General features: G+C 38.5%; 1 protein-coding gene across 14 annotated transcripts in view; it reads right to left on the reverse strand.

The window, feature by feature from the left end:
• LMBR1 (limb development membrane protein 1) overlaps positions 1-22,150 on the reverse strand; it is a 252,099-nt gene that overhangs the window by 41,870 nt on the left and 188,079 nt on the right. For all 14 annotated transcript variants that reach the window (XM_064275129.1, XM_064275133.1, XM_064275132.1 and 11 more), the window contains one exon: positions 7,950-8,030. In XM_064275129.1, coding sequence (XP_064131199.1) covers positions 7,950-8,030 — 81 coding nt within the window. The remainder of the gene's footprint in view (positions 1-7,949; positions 8,031-22,150) is intronic.

Here is a 22,150-nt window from a genome sequence, read left to right on the forward strand (position 1 = left end):
ATGGATTAAAAAACAAGATCCGTCCATATGCTGCCTACAGGAGTCATGCCTTAGACTTAAAGACACACACAAACTAAAACTCAAAGGATGGAAAAAAATATATCAAGCAAACAACAATCAAAAAAGAGCAGCAGTGGCAATATTAATTTCTGACAAAATAGACTAAAGTTAAATTCATCAGAAAGGCTAAGGAAGGACACTATATAATGATTAAAGGGACAATACACCAAGAAGGTATAACCATATTAAATATTTATGCACCCAATGACAGGGCTGCAAGATACATAAAACAAACTCTACCAGCATTGAAAAGTGAGATAGACAGCTCCACAATTATAGTAGGAGACTTCAGCACATCACTTTCAGTGAAGAACAGGACATCCAGAAAGAAGCTGAATAAAGACATGGAAGATCTAAATGCCACAACCAACCAACTTGACCTCGTAGACATATACAGAACACTCCACCCAGTAGCAAACAAGTATACTTTCTTTTCTAGTGCACATGGAACATTCTCTAGAATAGACCACATATTAGGTCATAAAGCAAGCCTTCGCAGAATCCAAAACATTGAAATATTACAAAGCATCTTTCCTGACCATAAGGCCATAAAAGTGGAAATCAATAACAGGAAAAACAGGGAAAAGAAAAATCAAACACTTGGAAACTGAACAATACCTTGCTCAAAAACGACTGGATTATAGAAGACATTAAGGATGGAATAAACAAATTCAGAGAATCCAATGAGAATGAAAACACTTCCCATCAGAACCTTTGGGACAAAGCAAAAGCGGTGCTCAGAGGCCAATTTATATCAATAAATGCACACATCCAAAAAGAAGAAAGAGCCCACATCAAAGAATTATCCCTACAACTTCAACAAAAAGAAAGAGAGCAACAAAACAAACCCAGAGGCACCAGAAGAAAACAAATAATAAAACTTAGAGCAGAACTAAATGAACTACAAAACAGAAAAACAATTGAAAGAGTTAAGAAGACCAAAAGCTGGTTTTTTGAAAAAATCAACAAAATTGATAAACCACTGGCCAAACTGACAAAAGAAGAATAGGAGAAGCAGCACACAAGCTGAATAAAAAATGAGAGGGGGCAATATCACAACAGACCCAACTGAAATTAAAAGAATCACATCAGATTACTATACTCAAATTTGAAAACCTAGAAGAAATGGATGAATTCCTAGAAACACACTACCTACCTAAACTAACACAAACAGTTAGAACAACTAAATAGACCTATAACAGAAGAAGACATTGAAAAGGTAATCAAAAAACTCCCAACAAAAAAAAGCCCTGGTCCGGACGGCTTCACTGCAGAGTTCTACCAAACATTGAGAGAAGAGTTAACACCACTACTACCAAAGGTATTTCAGAGCATAGAAAAGGACGGAATACTACCAAACTCATTCTATGAAGCCTGATACCAAAGCTAGGTGAAGACACCACAAGAAAACTATAGACCTATATCCCTCATGAATGTAGATGCAAAAATCCTCAACAAAATTATAGCCAATAGAATTCAACAACATATCAAAAAAATAATTCACCATGACCAAGTGGGATTCATACCGGGTATGCAGGGATGGATCAACATTAGAAAAACAATTAATGTAATCCACCACATAAACAAAACAAAATACAAGAATCACATGATTTTATCAATTGATGCAGAAAAGGCATTTGACAAAGTCCAACACTCAGTCATGATTAAAAACTCTCAGCAAAATAGGAATAGAAGGGAAATTCCTCAACATAATGAAGGGCATTTATATTGGGTTTTGGGATACAAAGCCAACAGCCAACATCACCCTAAATGGAGAGAGCCTGAGAGCATTCCCACTGGGATCGGGAACAAAACAAGGATGCCCTTTATCACCACTCTTACTCAACATTGTGCTGGAAGTCCTAGGCAGAGCAATCAGGCTAGATAAAGAAATAAAGGGCATCCAGAATGGCAAGGAAGAAGTCAAAGTATCTCTATTTGCAGATGACATGATCTTATACTCAGAAAACCCTAAGGTATCCTCCAGAAATCTACTGAAACTAATAAAACTACTTCAGCAGAGTATCGGGATACAAGGTAAACATACAACAATCAGTTGGATTCCTCTACACCAACAAAAAGAATATCGAAGAGGAAATCACCAAATCAATGTCCTTTACAGTAGCCCCCAAGAAGATAAAATACTTAGGAATAAACCTTACCAGGATGTAAAAGACTTATATAAAGAAAATTACAATACACTTCTGCAAGAAACCAACAGAGACTTACGTAAGTGGAAGAACATACCTTGATCGTGGACAGGAAGACTTAACGTTATAAATATGTCTATTCTACCAAAAGCAATCTATACATTTAATGCAATTCTGATCCAAATCCCAACGACATTCTTTAATGAAATGGAGAAACAAATCACCAACTTCATATGGAAGGAAAAGAGGCCCCGGATAAATAAGGCATTACTGCAAAAGAGGTACAAAGTGGGACGCCTTACTTTACCTGATTTTAGAACCTATTATACCGCCACAGTAGTCAAAACAGCCTGGTACTGGTACAACAACAGATACAGGGAACAACGAAACAGAAATGAGAATCCAGACATAAATCCATCCACATATGAGCAGATGGTATTTGACAAAGCCCCCAAAACAGTTAAGTGGGGAAAAGACAGTGTTTTTAACGAATGGTGCTGGCATAAATGGATATCCATCTGCAAAAAAGGAAAACAAGATCCATACTTCACTCCATGCACAAAAACGAACTCAAAAAGCATCAAAGACCCAAACATAAAATCTAAAATGATAAAGATCATGGAAGAAAAAATAGGGACAACATTAGGAGCCCTAACACATGGCATAAACAGTATACAAAACATTATAAAGAATGTAGAAGAAAAACTAGATAACTGGGAGCTCCTAAAAATCAAGCCCCTATGCTCATCCAAAGACTTCAGCAAAAGTGTAAAAAGACTACCTACAGACTGGGAAAAAGTTTTTAGCTATGACATTTCTGATCAGCGCCTGATCTCTGAAATCTATATGATACTGCAAAAACTCAACTGCAAAAAGACAAAGAACCCAATCAAAAAATGGGCAAAAGATATGAATAGACACTTCACTAAAGAAGACATTCAGGTAGCTAACAGATATATGAGGAAATGTTCACAATCATTAGCCATTAGAGAAATGCAGATCAAAACTACAATGAGATTTCATCTCACTCCAACAAGCCTCGCATTAATCGAAAAAACACAAAATAATAAATGTTGGAGAGGCTGTGGAGAGATTGGAATATTTATACACTGCTGGTGGGAATGTAAAATGATACAACCACTTTGGAAATCGATTTGGCACTTCCTTAAAAAGCTAGAAAAAGAACTACCATACGATCCAGCAATCCCACTGCTTGCGATATATCCTAGAGAAATAAGAGCCTTTATACAAACAGATACATATGCACACCCATATTTACTGCAGCACTGCTTACAATAGCAAAAAGATGGAAGCAACCAAGGTGCCCATTAACAGATGAACGGATAAATAAATTATGGTATATTCACACAATGGAATACTATGCATCGATAAAGAACAGTGAGGAATCTTTGAAACATTTCATAACGTGGAGGAACCTGGAAGGCATTATGCTGAGTGAAAGCAGTCAGTTGCAAAAGGACAAATATCATATAAGACCACTATTATAAGAACTTGAGAAACAGTTTAAACTGAGAAGAAAACATTCTTTTGTGGTTACGAGGCGGGGGGAGGGAGGGAAGGTGGGAGAGGGGCATTCACTAATTCGATAGTAGATAAGAACTACTTTAGGTGAAGGGAAAGACAACACACAATACAGGAGAGGTCAGCACAATTGGACTAAAGCAAAAGCAAAGAAGTTTCCTGAATAAACGGAATGCTTCGAAGGCCAGCGTAGCAGGGGCGGGGGTCTGGGGACCATGGTTTCAGGGGACATCTAAGTCAATTGGCATAATAAAATCTATTAAGAAAACATTCTGCATCCCACTTTGAAGGGTGGCGTCTGGGGTCTTAAACGCTACCAAACAGCCATCTAAGATGCATCAATTGGTCTCAACCCACCTGGATCAAAGGAGAATGAAGAATACCAAGGACACAAGGCGATTACAAGCCCAAGAGACAGAAAGGGCCACATGAACCAAAGACTACATGAACCTGAGACCGGAAGAACTAGATGATACCCGGCTACAACCGATGACTGCCCTGACAGGGAACACAACAGAGAACCCCTGAGGGAACAGGAGAGCAGTGGGATGCAGACCCCAAATTCTCGTAAAAAGACCAGACTTAATGGTCTGACTGAGACTAGAAGGACCATGGTGGTCATGGCCCCCAGACCTTCTGTTGGCCCAGGACAGGAACCATTCCCAAAGCCAACTCTTCAGACAGGGATTGCACTGGACAATGGGTTGGAGAGGGATGCTGGTGAGGAGTGAGCTTCTTGGATCAGGTGGACACTTGAGACTATGTTTGCATCTCCTGCCTGGAGGGGAGATGAGAGGGTGGAGGGTGTGAGGAGCTGGCGAAATGGACACGAAAAAAGAGAGTGGAAGTAGACAGTAGGCTGTATCATTAGGGGGAGAGTAACTGGGAGTGTGTAGCAAGGTGAATATGGGTTTTTGAGTGAGAGAGACTGATTTGATTTGTAAACTTTCACTTAAAGCACAACAAAAATTATATAAAAAAAAAAGGAAATATCATCTAGAGCTTCTAAATTTTGTATAAAAAATGTCTGGTATTCAATCCCAAATTTCCAGGAGACAGGACAAAGAAGAAAAAAAAAAGAAACACACACACAGTTGATCCAGATATTGGACTTACCAGAAAGAGAACCTGAAATAACTGATTAATATATCCAACATAATAAGTGACAATACAATGAATTTCAAAAGGGAATGTGAATCTATAAAAAAGAATGAAAAGGAAATTGTAAAATTAAAAAGTTTCACTAATTAAAGTTAAGAATTCAATAGATAGTTTTGACAACAATTACGATGTACCTAAAAAGACAGTGAAATGGCATAGAGATCACTAGAAAATATCACAGACCAAAGCATGGAAATAAAAAAAGGGAGGGAAAATACAGAAAAGAATGAGTGAAAAGGTCTAGCATATGTATAACTGGAGTCAGAAGGAAAAAAAGAGAATGAGACAGAGGCAATATTTGATGAGATAATGACCAAGAATTTTCCCCAAAGGACGGGAGACATCAAGCCGACAGACTTAAGAAGCACCACAGATCTCAAGAAGGATAAATACAAAGAAAATCAAACCTCTGCACATCAGAGCAAAACTGTTAAACAAAGACAAAAAGAAAATCTGAAAAGCCCTTCAAAAGGACAATAAAATGACTTTTAATCAGAAACGAGAAGACACTGAAATCACATCTTCAGTGTTGAAACAAAACAATCACCACAGAAAAATTTCAATCAGTAAAGGCAACTGTGAAGGCAAAATAAAAATGTTTTCAGATAAATGAACAAAAACTGAGAGAATTCATTGCCAGCAAATGGGCACTAAATGAAATACTACTACTGTTAGATGCCGTCGAGTGGATTCCAACTCATGGTGACTCCATGTGAGCAGAGCAGAACTGTTCTATAGAGTTTTCAAGACATGTTTGGGGTCACCATGAGCTGGAATCCACTCAACAGCATCTTTCAGAAACACGTAGCCAGGTCTTACTTCTGAGGTGCCTCTGGCTGGGTTTGAACTGCCAACTTTTTGGTTAGTAGTCCAGCACTTAAGGGTGTTTTTCAAGCAGAAGTCAAGTGATCAACGGAAATATTAAAATCACGAGGAAAAGAGAACATCAACAAGAACAAATTTGTTGGAAAATCTAAGCAAATAGTGACTATACAGAACGATGATGACGATGATGGTGGTAGTGATACTGACTTCCTCACCTTGTGGGGTAAATAATGTAGATTTAAAATAAATTATAACAGTAAACATAAAAGAGGGTAAATAAAGTTCAGGTAGTAGAAAAAAATAACTTATTTATATTGGACTCTGATAAGTAAAGGTGCATTTGTAGTCTCTAGGGTACAAATAAGAGGCTCTGGTGGTGCAATAGGTAAGCACTTGGCTACGACCTAAAAAGGCAGAGGTTGGAATCCACCAGCCACTCTGCAGGAGAAAAGCCCTGGTGATCTGCTCCTGTAAAGATTACAGCCTTTCCTATGGGGCAGTTTTACTCTGTCCTACAGGGGTGCTATGAGTCAAAATTGACTCAGCCGCATGCAGCAGCAGCAGCAGCAGGGTGCGTAAGTAATATGTACAAATAGTAGAGAGAAAAACAGCATAATAAAAAAATTAATTAATCCAGAAGAACGCATGAAAGAGAAACAGAACACAGAACAGGTTGGACAAACAGTAAGATAGCAGTTATAAATCTATCAAATATAACTATTTAAAATAGAACTAATCCTCCAATTAAAAGTCTAAGATTATTCTATTAGATTTAATATGATTTATTATGTTGCTTATCAGAAATACATCCTAAATAAAAGGACACAGAAGGTTATAGCTAAAGAAAGCTGGTGCAGCTATAGTAAAATTAAACATGAAGGCAAGAAACATCCCTGTAAATAAACAGGGACAGTTCATGATAAAGAGTTATCAATAGTGATGATGGTGCACTTATAAATCTGTATACATCTAATAACAGATTCAAAACATATAAGGCAAAAATTGACAGAAACAAAAGAAGAACTAGACAACTCCACAATAGTCATGAAATACTTTAACACACCTCTCTCAATAACTAACATAAGCAGATAAAAAAAAACTGGTAATCTAACACTACGATTAACAAATCCGACCTAACTGACACACGCCCATGAGCGCACATCTGACAAAGAAAGGAGGGAGGGAGGAAGGAAGGAGTGGGAAGGGAGGGAGAGACAGAGAGAGAGAGATCTACACCTCAAAATGACAGGACAGAAAACATAAATTTCAAGCGTACATGGAACATCTACCAAAATTGGCGATATGCTATGTCATAAAGCAATTCCAAACAAATTTCAAAGAACTGAAAGCATTTCAATTGTTCTCTGATCACAGTGGAATTAAAATAAAAAAATCAGTAACAAAAATATGACCAGAAAATACCCATATGTTTTGAAGTTAACCAATATATTTCTAAATAATACATGGGTCAAAAAAAAAAAAAATCAATGATTTTAGAAATAATTTTAAACTAAATTATAACAAAAATATAACACATTAAAACTTGGGAGGTTCATCTCAATTTTCTTTGAGGGAAACTCATACCAATAAATGCATAGGTTAAAAAGAAAGACATCTGAAAAACAATGAAAAAAGTATCCATCTCTAGAAATGAAAAAAAGCAGACTAAATCCAAAAAAGTAGAAGAAAGCACATAAGAGAAAAAATAAGAATTATAAACATACAGCAAAGAAAAATCAAAACCAAAAACTGTTGAGTTTATTAATAATTTCAGGCAAGAAGGGGAATAGCGTGATAATGAAAGAAAAGCTGAGAAAATATAAAGATGCTAGAACTAATGTCATTAAAACATTAAACCAATGCTAGTAGCTGTTACATGAAAAATAAAATAAAAATAAACCTGTTTATTTAAATCACTGGTTTTCTGCTATCAGCAGACGAATACATTCATAAGTGATAAAAATACACCATCAAGTAATCTTATTTTCTTTGAAGAGCCATTTTGTATATATATAAAACGAAGCAAACGAATAAACTGATGCTCATCTTCTCTTCAAACTAAAAGACCATCTTTATTAACAACTTTGGACAGACTAGAAGCTCCTAATATAAACTAAGAAGCCTATCTTTTTTCTCATATTTTAGGCTACAGTAAAGTCTTTAATAAGAAACCAAGACTAACACAAAATTCACGAAAAAACTGTACCATACCTAGTTTTGTTTTCAGGTTCTTAACGTTTTCAAGTTCTTGTTCTAGCTTCCTTATATTGTATTCCACAGACGAAGACAACCCTGTCCAAAGCAAAAGTATTTTAGAAGTACAACAAGAGAACCCCCAACACTACAGAACCCCCAACACATTAAATTAAAATATAAAATAACATACTGCAAATCCTGATAATTAGTTATAAAAACCAAATGCTGCTGTGATTCACAAAAAAGTATACCCATTTCTTTAGCAGTAGAAATTTCAATGCATTTGCTGATTAAGCCTACAGTTTTTGTAGAAAGTTCTTACCTTTGTAAGGTTCTTCTTTGATCTATTAATTTTTTATTAAAAAATAGCATGTGTTATTTTAGAAAATTAAAGAAAATCAAGAAATTGCCTCTTTATGCTGAGTGAAATTAGTCAGTTTCAAAAGGCCAAATATTGTATGACTACTACTACTATAAGAACTCGAGAAATAGCTCAAACAGAGAAGAAAATATTCTTTGATGGTTACGGGGGGTGGGGGTGGGAGAGGGATATCCACTAATTAGGTAGTAGATAAGAACTACTTTAGGTGACAGGAAAGACAACACACAATACAGGAGAAGTCAGCACAGCTGGACTAAACCAAAAGCAAAGAAGTTTCCTGAATAAACGGAATGCTTCGAAGGCCAGCGTAGCAGGGGCGGGGGTTTGGGGACCATGGTTTCAGGGGACATCTAAGTCAATTGGCATAATAAAGTCTATTAAGAAAACATTTTGCATTCCACTTTGGAGAGTGGTGTCTGGGGTCTTAAACACTAGTAAGCGGCCATCTAAGATGCATCAATTGGTCTCAACCCACCTGGATCAAAGGAGAATGAAGAATACCAAGGACACAAGGCGATTACAAGCCCAAGAGACAGAAAGGGCCACATGAACCAAAGACTACATGAACCTGAGACCGGAAGAACTAGATGATACCTGGCTACAACCGATGACTGCCCTGACAGGGAACACAACAGAGAACCCCTGAGGGAGCAGGACAGCAGTGGGATATAGACCCCAAATTCTCGTAAAAAGACCAGACTTAATGGTCTGACTGAGACTAGAAGGACCATGGTGGTCATGGCCCCCAGACCTTCTGTTGGCCCAGGACAGGAACCATTCCCAAAGCCAACTCTTCAGACAGGGATTGCACTGGACAATGGGATGGATAGGGATGCTGGGGAGGAGTGAGCTTCTTGGATCAGGTGGTCACTTGAGACTATGTTGGCATCTCCTGTCTGGAGGGGAGATGAGAAGGTAGAGGGGGTTAGAAGCTGGCGAAATGGACATGAAAAGAGAAAGTGGAGGGAGGAAGCGGGTTGTCTCATTAGGGGGAGAGCAACTGGGAGGATGTAGCAAGGTGTACATAAGTTTTTGTGTGAGAGACTGACTAAAAACTTAAAAAAAAAAATTGCCTCTTCTTCATTCCACTCCCACCTCTCTAAGGCGACAACTGTTAACAACTTGGTTGATACTTCTATATCCTTCGAAGAAACAAATACATAAAAATAAATAATACATATAGTACATAATACATAAAAATAAATAATACATGGAGTGTTTTATTATATACTTTGTAAGAATGGGATCATATCATTTGATATCCATATGCCATTTGATTCCTTAGTTACTAATACATCCAAGTTGACAGGTACCTCTAACTCCTTAAGACATGAATACTATTCCATAGTATAGATGAACTACAATAATTTAATTCAGTATTAACTCCATTTATGAATGGAGCTTTTCTCAATTTTTTTGCCACTAAAAATAACGTTGCAATAAACATTCCTGTATGCACATTCAGTACATTCTGGTTCTATCATTTCTGTAGGACAGATTCCCAAAACTGGGACTGCTACGTCACAGGGTATGTGCACTTACAATTTTAAGGGATTATTTCCAGGATACTTCCCTAAAATACTGTAATAATTTACATTTCTACCAATATCTTTTGGAATCTAGTTTGAGGACTTAGCTGATAATAACAGATTCTTAGATAGGATACTGAAAACACAAAAGACAAAATAGACAAATAGGACCTTATCAAAATTAAAAATCTTTTGTTCACCCAAGGGCCTTATCAACAAACTGACAACCTACAGACTGGGAGAAAATTTGGGGGACCATATATCCAATAAGGGTTATATATCCAGAATATATAAAGAACTCTTACACATTAACAACAAAAAGACAAGCAACCCAATCAAAATGGGCAAAGGACTTGAACAGACATTTCACCAAAGAAGAAATACAAATGGCCAACAAGCACATGAAAAGGATGTTCAAATGTCATTAGTCATTAAAGAAATGCAAATCAAAACCACAATGAGAAACTAACATTCATTGGTGGTTACCAGGGATGGGAAAGGTAACACCAAATGTGGGTTAAGTGTGTACAGCTTGACCAAGATAAATGATGTCACTAAGAAATATATGAACCCCTGGTGCCACAGTGGTTAAGAGCCAGAGCTGCTAACCGAAAGGCTGCAGTTCGAATCACCAGCCACTTCTCAGAAACCCTATGGGACAGTTCTACTCCATCCTCTAGGGTCACTATGAGTCAGAATCGACTTGACAGCAATGAGGTTTTTTTTTGGTATGCCAAGAATAAGGGATGTTTTCAGAAAATGCTAAAATATATACAAATTTGCAACAACACCCAAAAATATGCATGTTGTTACAAATATAGGTATGTATGCATATACGTGTGCACAGGTACGTGTATGTGTGTATATACACGTGCATGTGTAGGTGTATCTTTGGCATCTGTACATACGTGTGTGTGCTGCACATATATTCACATATATAAAAAAACATTGGAGCCCTGGTGGCTGCAATGGTTGAGAGCTTGGCTGCTAACCAAAAGGTCTGCGGTTCAAATCCACCTGTGCTTTGCAAGGGTTTCCCTTCACCACTGCCCTTCAGGAAGGTCCCAGAGAGGGGCTGTGGTGCTACCACTGTCCACTTTCACGTGGTGCCTGCATCTGCGAACCAGGCATGAATTTTCTCTTCTTCAGTCAACTGATCACAAGGAACTCCCCATAAGGCCACAGATACAATGCCAAAGGTATATTGCTGGCCTTACCAGCTGAAGGCAAACTGCTTCCGGTAGTCCTTTGAAACAGGTATGGAGAAAAATGGATTGTCCAGATCAATAGCTGCACACCAGGTACCAGGTACCAGAAGGTGGGTTAATTTCCTCAAGCAATGAAACCACATCTGGAACAGCAGCTGCAATTGGAGTCACGGCCTGGTTAAGTTTCCAATAATCCACCGTCATTCTCCAAGACCCATCTGCTTTCTGTACAAGCCAAATAGGCGAGTTGAATGGGGATGTGGTGGGAATCACCACCCCTGTATCCTTCAAGTTCTTGATGGTGGCAGTAATCTCAGCAATTACTCCAGAAATACAATATTGCTTTTGGTTTACCATTTTACTAGATAGGGGCTGTTCTAATGGTATCCACTTGGCTATTCCTACCATAATAGTCCTTACTCCACATATCAGGGACCCAATGTAGGGGTTCCATCAGCTGCTGAGTATATCTATTCCAATTATGCATTCTGGAACTGGGAAATCACTACAGGATGGGTTCAGGGATCCACTGGACCTACTGTGAAATGTACATGAGCTAAGACTCCATTAATAACCTGACCTCCATATGCCCCCACTCTGACTCATGGGCCATGGTGACGTTTTGGGTTTCCTGGAATTAAGGGTCAGTTTCAGAGCCAGTATCTAGAAATCCTGGAAAAATCTGATTATTTCCTTTTCCCCAATGAACAGTCACACTCGTAAAAGGCCACACAGACCCCTTTGGAGAAGGCTGGGAGACAGATTGACAGTGTAAGTTTCTGGCAGTATATTGGAGTCCTTCCTCAAGGGGACGAAGCCTTTCCTTCAATCAAGGGGTTGTGGGTCTATAAACTCGCTCAAGGCAGGAATTGATTGAGGGGCCATGACTCTGTATTCTGGCAATTTGAGTTAGACTGCTCTTTACTTGACCTAGAATTCTTCCACTTGTACAGATCAAGTAAATATTTAGTAAATTTCCCCACCACTAAGTAGCCAATGCAATAAGTCCATACAAGTCAGATTATTCTGATTACTGCTTTGACTCTGCTGTTCATTACAGCAACTACACGTACTTTGTGGATTGAGCGCTACCACCTGGCCCCTACCACCAGACAATCCAAAAAGTCCCGTTGTAGTTAGGTGTCTTAATTCAGTTAGGGCAGTCCCATTGTCAAACCTGACTCACATAAAGTAGCAATCACAGCAGTTTTCAAGGACGCTGGGGCTCACTTAAAAAGTCTGTTCCTCATCATTGTGGTAATAGGTGTGTCCTCTGGATGCTCCATGTGTGGGTCCATGGGTCTAACCTGATAAATCCCAAGATTGACAGGCAGGATGGTAGGTAAGCTAGTAGCTCAAGTCCCAAGAACCAGAGGTTAGATGAACAGGAGCCCGGTGCAGGATCCAGGGCAAGCAAAAGCCCACAAGCCTTGCCAGAGAGTCCAGTCCACCTACATTGGATGCAGGCCACACCCGCAAGGAAACTCCCTTTCAACTGTCTGGCTACTCACAGTAGATCCCATCATGGAGGTGATCACATTATATCAAATCTCATCATGGAAGTGATCACTTCATCACAGGACTACTACACTACATCAAAACTGCCAAGCCACTGAGAACCATGGCCCAGCCGAGGGGACACACAGCCTTAACCATCACCACATCCATCACACATGCAAAATACATTCACTCCATTATAAGGCCCCCAAAAATCTAAACCATTACAGCATCAAGTTAAGTTCAAAATCTCCTCTAGGTCTCATCAGTTCCAAAGTCCCAGGTTTCATCATCTAAATCATCTAAGAGGCTCTGAGAATAATCCATACCGGAGAAAATTTTCTCTCCACCTGTGGACTTTTGAAGCTAGAAAAAAAATTATCTGATCCCAAACAACAACAATGGGACAGGTATAGGATCATGATTATGGACATTCCCACTCAAAAAAGGGATAAATGGAAAGGAAAAAGGGAGTCACTGGTCCCAAGAAATTTTAAAATCTAACCAGGCAAACTCATTAAGTTTCAACGCCTAGGAATAATCTTCTGTGGCAAAAGGCTCCAACCTTCGGGCTTTTGGCTCCACACTCAGAATTACCCTTCCTTTTTCATGAAGGGTACCACATGTTTGAAGCTGAGTAGTTTTGTAAGAATAATAGTGAATATACCACAGACTGCCAGAAGAATGAACAAATCTGTCTTGAAAGAAGTACAGCCAGACTGGTCCTTAGAAGCAAGGATGGCAAGACTTCATTTCACATACTTTGGACATGTTATCAGGAGGGATCAGCTCCTGGAGAAGGACATCATGCTTTGTAAAGGAGCGGGTCAGCGAAAAAGAGGAAGACCCTCAATGAGACAGACTGACACAGTGGCTGCAACAACGGGCTCAACCATAACAACGACGGTGAGGATGGCACATTACCAGGCAGTATTTTGTTCTGTTGTACGTAGGGTCGGTATGAGTCAAAATCGACTCAGTGGTACCTAACAACACAGTTTTATAAGTCCGTTTCCTATCCACAGAATTTGGGAGTCCTACAGCCTTCTTTCATTTCATCTTTTCTCTGGCTCTTTCAATACAAGCTGGCAGTGTTTTTGCTGGTATAATATTCTCAAAAACCTAGCATGTCTCTCTAGCAGAGAAGAGGCTCCTTTGCAGATTATCTAGATAATCCCATCTCTATTTCTGGCTTCTGCTTAGATGGCTGAGTCACACACCTAATCTCTTTAAAGAGTCATCTGTTATTGAATACTCTGACCTTTTGATCCTTCCAAGGCATTAGGAAAAAGGCTGCCCAACCGTATCCTTGACTTTCTCTCCAGAGTACACTTTCCTGACACTGATCTTCTCTTTTTAGCATCTTCTATAGTCTGGATAGGCTGAAAATGTCCCAAAATGATCAACGCCTGGTTCCTTTTTGCTTAACGGTTCTCTCAATCCATCTCTTTCCTCTTGCATTGTAATATTCTATACTAAGCAGCAAGAAGAAACTTGGCCACACCTTCAACACATTGCTTGGAAGTCTTTAATATAGGTTTACTTCCTTCTGATCCCTCGTCAGCAGAGTCTTTAAAATCCATATTTCTACTAACAGTCTGTTCAAGGCAATCTAGGCTTTTTCATTATGCTCCTCAAGAATTTTCCACCCTCTACTCATTGCCCAATTCCAAAGCCATTTGCACATATTTGGGCATTTGTTACAGCAGCACCACACTTACAGGTACTGAAATCTATATATAAAAAAAAAACAAAAAACCCAGTGCCGTCGCGTCGATTCTCTATGTTAGTTTCCTATTATTGCTGTAACAAATTATCACAAACAAGTGGCTCAAACCCCCCGAAAGTCAGAAGTCCTAAAATGAAGGTGTCAGCAAGTCTGTGTTTCTTCGTAGACTCTAGAAGGGAATGAGTTACCATACCTTTTCTAGCATCTAGAGGCCACCTGTATCCCTTTCTTGGGTCACTGCAACCTCTGCTTCTATTGTCACATCTCCTCCTCTTATTCATCTGTTTCTCTCTTTTACTTATAACGACCCTTGTGATTGCACTGGGCCTGCCAGAGAGCACCAGATAGCCCATCTTAAGATCTTTCATGTAATCACGCCTGCAAAGTCCCTTTGCCCTTTTAAGATAACACATTCACAAGTTCTGGAGATGATGACATGGACATCCTTGGGGGACCATTATTCTGTCTACCGCAAGGACAACTATTCTCATCTTTTGTTTCTCTATTCAATTAATTTTTTTTTCTAGTTTTTCTGCTGTATTATAACTCTTTGAAAGTTTCTACTTTCGAAAAAAAAAAAAAAAAGGTAGGTACAAATTCTTATTTGTCTCTCCCATTAATTTTAAAATCACTGGTAGCAATTGTTCCGGATGTTCATCACGGTCTTCTTCACTCAATCCTAAGTGAATGTTCACTTTATCGGCTGCTCTTGTTCCTCTCACACATAATCAAGTCAGACATTCTCTCAAACAGTGACAAACCAGCTAGTGTTGGAAGGCCTAGCAATTTCTGTCCTTGTGGACTAAGAATGAAGTGGACAGAAAAACTGCTTCAGGAAGAAGAACCTTACTGCTTCAGGGTCTTTCTAGGTACAAGTAGGACTCCTTTCTCAAAGGGAGAGATTTAAAGGAGGATTCAGCCCAGCAATGCAAGGTCAGCAGGATCAGGCAAACTCTTACACCAAGGAGGCAAAAAACAAAAAAACCCAGTGTCATCGAGTCGATTCCAACTCATGGCAAAGGCAGTCCGATTAAGGGACTTCAAAACAAAAAACCAAAACTAATTGCTGTCAAGTCGATTCCAACTCGCACTTGGCTGATAACCAAAAGGTTGGCAGTTCAAACTCACCAACCACTCCGCAGGAGAAGGATGTGGCAGTCTGCTTCCGTTAAGAATATGGCCATAGAAGCCCTATAAGGCAGTTCTACTCTGTCCTAGAGGGTCACTATGAGTATGAAGGACTTCAGAGGCCTTTTATTCTAGTCTCCTTGGGGAATCACCAAACTCCAGTCTTGACCCAGATTTCTACAACAGTTAATCCCCCTCTCTGCATCTCCTCTCCTGGTTCTGTCCATCACTAAAGAGAGAGAAAACCAATACCCTCTTCTCTTGGAGAACCTGGGGTCTCAAATGCACTGAAATGCTATATAGTATTTTCAGATCTCCTAAGCATAATTATTTCACTTGTCAATATATAATTGATACTTATGAGAGCAGAGGTAGTAGAGAGATATTCAGGTACTAAATCTACTAAAATTTGGCTACGAGTTTAGTTTTGAATTTCTGGCAGCTGAAACAAAAAGGGAAACTATCAAGTTACCTAATTGGTGGACATTTCCATAAAATGAGGAAATTTACAGTTAGATGGCACAGCATTATGAGATTTTCAAGTGTCTTTGAAATCGAACCTTTAAAACTACTTAACAGACTTAGTGGTAATGGTATTTTACTTTTTATCTCAATTCTTTAAAAACTATATGATGTGTATCTATAGTTAACGCTCATTTAACATGTATATCTGATTAATTTTTTTTATCTAATTAGAAAAACAATTCCAAGCTACATTTCTTTCCTCAAACTTCTAAAGAAGCATTATTCCAGCAAACAGTTCAATGCTAGAAAAAACATGATCTGATGAGTATTCAGAATTCTGAGAAAGAAGAGGTTTTGGAATAGATACTATTCTCGCTGCCAGTTCGAAATTAAGTGAAAAGACAAAATTTTTTTTAATGTCATACTTTGCGGATATGATTTCTATAAAGCACATTATAAATGTCTAGGCCACTCACTACATGATTTTTTCAAAAGAAAATAAAGTGATATTTCTGAAACGCTGTGTGTTTTTACTTTTACGTGACACAATGCTAGGCACACAGTAAACACGTTGCCATTGAGTCAATTCCAACTCACAGCAACCCTACAGGCACACAACAAGTAATTAAATATTGACTGGCTTGCACACAAGGAGCCCTACTGCAGCAGAGGCTAAAAGCACTTGGCTGCCAACGAAAAGGGTGGTGGTTCAAACCCACCAGCCGCTCTGTGGGAGAAAGATGGAGCAGTCTGCTTCTGTAAAGATTTACAGCTTTGCAGCTCCAATGGGGCAGTTCCACCCTGTCCTGTAGGGTTACTATGAGTCGGAATCGACTTGACGTCGGTGGCTCAGGTTCTTTTGGTTTGACTCGTTTACAAAAATCAACAATACATCCCTATAACTGTTCTCAGATGAATCATACTTTTACTAGATGGCTAGATTCACCTGAAATAACACATAAAATTCAAAGACATTACCATCCTTTATTATGTAGTAACATCCCATTACCTAAGTACGATTTTGAGAATTTTTCATTATAAATGATCAGAAGGAAGAGATGGCTACCATAAAGAACCGTGATACACTGCAAACAAATGCTGGAATGTTGCGTACATTTAAGTTGCACCAAAAAAAAAAATCATTAAACTATCCTGAAGAACTGTATAATCATTATTTTAAAATGAATCTACAATGTTGAATGTCAGCATTGTCTAGTCAATAAGTCAAATTGGTAGACAAAACCTGTTTGGACTAGTCATGAAAAATAAAAAGGGTTTCTCCAAGAAAACCACAAAGCAGCTCATTTAAGGTCAATTTAACGGTATTATTCTGTTTTTCTTCCATCCCCGACAGAAGATTTCACTACCTCAAAGGAAACTGTAAGAGTATCTATTTGCATTCCCCTAGGTGATTGGCAGTTCAACACCAATTAGTTCAAAATTACACTGTAACTAGCATGCAATAAAAACAACACCTTTCATCTTTCTTACACAGGTAAGCACACCTTCAGAGCCAATAACTTTGATCAAATAAGTATTTTTGATCCTGCCCCACCCGTCTCTTTGGATTCAGGAAAACTAATAGCTGAAGGCAATTTTTCCCAGCTTTATTCTTAAGCTGAAAAACTAGTGTGGTATTGAAAATATTTTGCTTCCAAGATAACAGAATTTCCCAAAGTCTAGTAGCATTTCTTCAATAAACACACTGCTCTTATACCTTTTCTTAACATATAAGACAGTCTTAAGTGATATTCATACATGAAAGAAAAGAAATTATTTAAACTATATAACGTGGTATTTTTAAAAACAAATACATCCATTCCTTACTTATGGACACGATTAGATTTCAAAGTCCAGGCTGTTATGTGAAAATCGGGTATGTGAAAATGGACGATCTTTTTTTTTCTTCCTGTTTTCAGACCATCAATTTGTCAGATTTTTTTTTTTTTTTTTTAGAAAATATGATCACAGAACTAATATATCAGCTAAAATTTGCTGATGTGCTCATCACTGCAACAAGCCCAGTTATAGATTATTCCTCTACAGAGGAAGCTTGGAGGAGACAAAGCTGGATGAAGCCAGACTGCGTGTCTGGAGGGCTCACAACTACTAATCACTTCACCTTCCTCCTGTGCTGGACTGGAGCTTCCCAGGCAGACACCTTCCTCCTGTGCTGGACTGGAGCCTTCCAGGCAGAGCCATCTCCAGCGGTCCAGTCCAGTCCCACCCCTGCAAGCCCTGCATTCACAATCCCAGAGCCTGCTCTGCTCTCTGGACCTGGCGAGTCACCAAGGCTCAGGGCTTCTTGCGAGGGCCCTGGGAACCTGGCGGAGCACCCGGTCCCACTGAGGCAGAGGCTTCAGGTCCTGTTCGGTTCACTTTGGGATATCACTAAACTTGCATGCATTTCTTCCAAACACCCTCTCTGATGCCTCTTTCTTTCCTCCTTTCCCACCCCAGCAATTTTGAGCTGCAGGGCCTCAAGCCACATAGGAGCTGGGAACTCAGAACATGCCCCTGCTGGCTGGGTCCCGCCTGCGTGTCCACCCAGAGGCTGTGGCCACAAAGGAGGCTGGCCCCATGCATTAGCTGGATGAAGAGGCCCCGCCGACAGGTGGGAGCAGACTGCACAGGGCAGCGTGGCTCACCTTCCTGGGGGGACACCCAGAGACCCTCCCTCAAGGGAGAAGATGCTCCACAGCCAATGCTGCCATTCCCACCACCTCATTAACACACAAAATAGTAGGACAGTAGATTTTTTACTATTGTCATAAATGCAAAATGTCGGATAATGAACGTTGATAAGTGAGGAGCAGGTATATAATTCTAAAAAACCCAGTGCCTAGATATATAAAAACCGAAAACCAAACCCAGTACCGTTGAGTCAATTCCGACTCCTAGCGACCCTATAGGACAGAGTAGAACTGCCCCATAGAGTTTCCAAAGAGCGTCTGGCAGATTCAAACTGCTGACCCTTTGGTTAGCAGCCGCAGCACTTAACCACTACCCCACCAGAGTTTCTACTAGATATGTGAACAATTCAAATAACTTGAAGCAATAAAATTCTCCCTAAACAATTAGTATGTTAAACAATTCAATTTCCTAAACTTAGTCTCACAATGAATACTATTTGGAAAAAGACACTCTAGTATAACCTGATTATTTTTCATATAACTTTTTAACTTAGCATATAATAAAAAAAAATTGATTAAAAAGTCTGCTACCAGAGTAAGCTTAAAAAAAGTGATTATACCTACTACTTTAAGTTTGACCAAAGTGACCTTTATCGCTAAGAATGTGAAGTTACTCAAATATCCTTAATTACTGCTAATCACTTAGACAATTTTGTTTTTAAAACTTGAGATTCATTTGTAATAATTCATATAGAAGAAAAGTCTTCATTTCCCTAAGAAGCCAATATTTACTATATATTATAGAACCACTGCTGACTAGGCAGGCTCCAAAAAGCATTTCAGAAATGAAACCTGGACACTCAAGTCTTCAATGCATCAGTTCTGGCACGGACAAACACTGGTTATCATCTACAGAAGAGACAACCCATAAATTCAGAAATTATATTTCTATTTCCATTTTGTAATGCTGTTATTTATTAAAATAATAAGTTTCTATTTACTTCAGACATATTCACAAAAATACAGCTAAGTATCAACCCAGGAGTATGAGAATTTTTATATTCAATACTATTGTGAAAAGCCAAATAAACTTTCATTATTAATGATTGCAAGTAATTTGGAAAATACTAAACAGTCAGTTTTAGGAATGCTGTATAAAGCCATAAACAATGAAAATAATGGCTTGGCTTTTATTCTCTGCTTTGGATATAAGCTAGTGATAGATCTTAAGCTAGACACTAAGATCATTTTTGCACCTTTTTATTTACATGTTACTATTTTTTTTTTTTTAATTCCATCACATATAGAGATCATAGCTGAAAAAGTACCTCATATACATTAAATGGAAACCCTGGTGGCGTAGTGGTTAAGTGCTACGGCTGCTAACCAAAGGGTCGGCAGTTCGAATCCACCAGGCACTCCTTGGAAACTCAGTGGGGCAGTTCTACTCCGTCCTGTAGGGTCACTATGAGTCAGAATCGACTCGATGGCACTGGGTTGGGTTATACATTAAATTCATCTTGTATGAAAGGAATCTGGATCATTTGTACAAAGAAATTTCTCTCTCTTTGTAAATTTCCCAGAGTATAGGACAATTGTTACATTATTCTGTAGTTATTATTATAAAGTTTGTTATTAAAAATAATTCCTTATCTATTGATATACTATTCTATATTTCTTGCAGTAATCTCATTTCATCTTGCAACAAATAATTTGTTTGGATCACATTTTATTGTCGTGAAAGTGATTCAATGGCTCAAGATGCTAAATAAACTGTAATACGGTGTCTTTTGCTGTTTCAGTCCTTTGGACCCAAATGTTGGTATCTTATTAAGAAGAATCTAATTAGTATTATAAGTAGAATTGGTATTCTTTTATACTAGCTCAGGAAATCAAGATTTTATTAAATTTTTTTTTCTACCACAGTATTGCCAAAGGGGTCATTCATTGTCAAAAATATTTGCTATGTATTCTCTTGATGAAATCTGGTTTATGATCAATTTCAGGCTGTCTGATGAAACTCAGACATTTTTCAAAGTGGCCCAGAATTTGAGATATTTTCACTTCATTAATCAATACAGTAATGAACATTCTTAGAATGACCACTGATAAAGCCAAATGAATGCTGACAGAAAGCCAAGATGTAAGCAATTTAGGGAACATAAGATAAAATCTGACATCTTTATCTCTAGGTAAGCATCCTAATATTTGTCATTAAGCATGTTACATGAAAGACGTCGATAACTAACGACCAAGTTAGCAAGTCTTGCCTATTACAACGGGAAATACTGCTGACGGGATACTATCACTCTAACACAGCCACAAACACCGTCATAAAACTGGGCATCTTCATAAAATTCCCTGGCAAACTCAACTTAGTTTTAAATAACAAGATTCAAGAAATGATGATGACATTAAATGTTTCTGAGAGCTAAGCATCATAAAAAGGTCACATGTGTTGTTTTTTTCAATCCCTTTATTTTTCACGATTTGTATTGCAATAGGACACTCAGAAAAAATAATTACATCTCCTTTGCGATTAACAATAAAGAATACAAGCTTCAATGGAAAAGGCTTTTTAAAAAAGGTTAGAATGAAGCAGGAAAGGAACAGCTACCAAAATTAAACACAAAATTATTTCGCAAAAAGTTAAACACAGATTACCATATGACCAAGCAATTCCACTTCTAGGTATATACGTAAAAGACTTGAATGCAGGGACTCAAACAGATATTTGTACTCCAATATTCACTGTAGTACTACTTACAACAGCCAAAAGATGAAAACAACCCAGACACCCATCAACAGATGGATAAACAAAATGTGCTAGATACATACAGCAGGATTCTACTCAGCCAGAAAGAGAAATAAAGTCCTGGGCATGCTAAAACATGGACGGACCTTAGAAACATTATGCTGAGTGAAATAGGTCAATCAAAACAGGATAATGCTGTATGATCCCACATATATGAAACATCTAGAATAGGCAAGGCAAATGCATAGAGAACAAAGTTTACTAGTGGCTGCCAGGGTGGGAGAGAGGAAGGAATGGGGAGCTATTGCTTAAGAGCACTGAGTTTCTGTGAAGGGGGATGGGGCTGAAAACATCTGGAAACAGACAGTGGTGATGGCTGCACGACATGGGGAATGTAATTATGTCAGTGAACAATGATTGAAATGGCAAATGTTTTATTACATATCTTTTACCACGATAAAAAAGACAAACACAACTTTAAAAAATAAAGTATGTAGATGTTCACACGTGTTGTTGTCGTTGTTAGGTGCTACTCAGTTGGTTCTGACTCATAGCGATCCTATGGAAAACAGAATGAAACACTACTTGGTTCCGCACCATCCTCATAATCGTTGCTATGTTGGAGGCCATTGCTGCAGCCACTGTGTCCATCTATCTCATTGATGGTCTTCCTCTTTTTTAATGACCCTTTACTTTACCAAGCATGTTGTCCTTCTGCAGGGATTGGTCCCTCCTGATAGCATGTCCAAAGTACGAGAGACAAAGTCTCGCCATCATTGCTTCTAAGGAGGATTCTAACTGTACTTCTTTCAAAACAGATTTGTTTGCTTTTCTGCAGTCCATGGTATATTCAATATTCTTCACCAACACCATAATTCAAAGGCATCAAT

Source organism: Loxodonta africana, chromosome 22 (genome assembly GCF_030014295.1).
Source record: "Loxodonta africana isolate mLoxAfr1 chromosome 22, mLoxAfr1.hap2, whole genome shotgun sequence".
NCBI classification, from domain to species: Eukaryota; Metazoa; Chordata; class Mammalia; order Proboscidea; family Elephantidae; genus Loxodonta; species Loxodonta africana.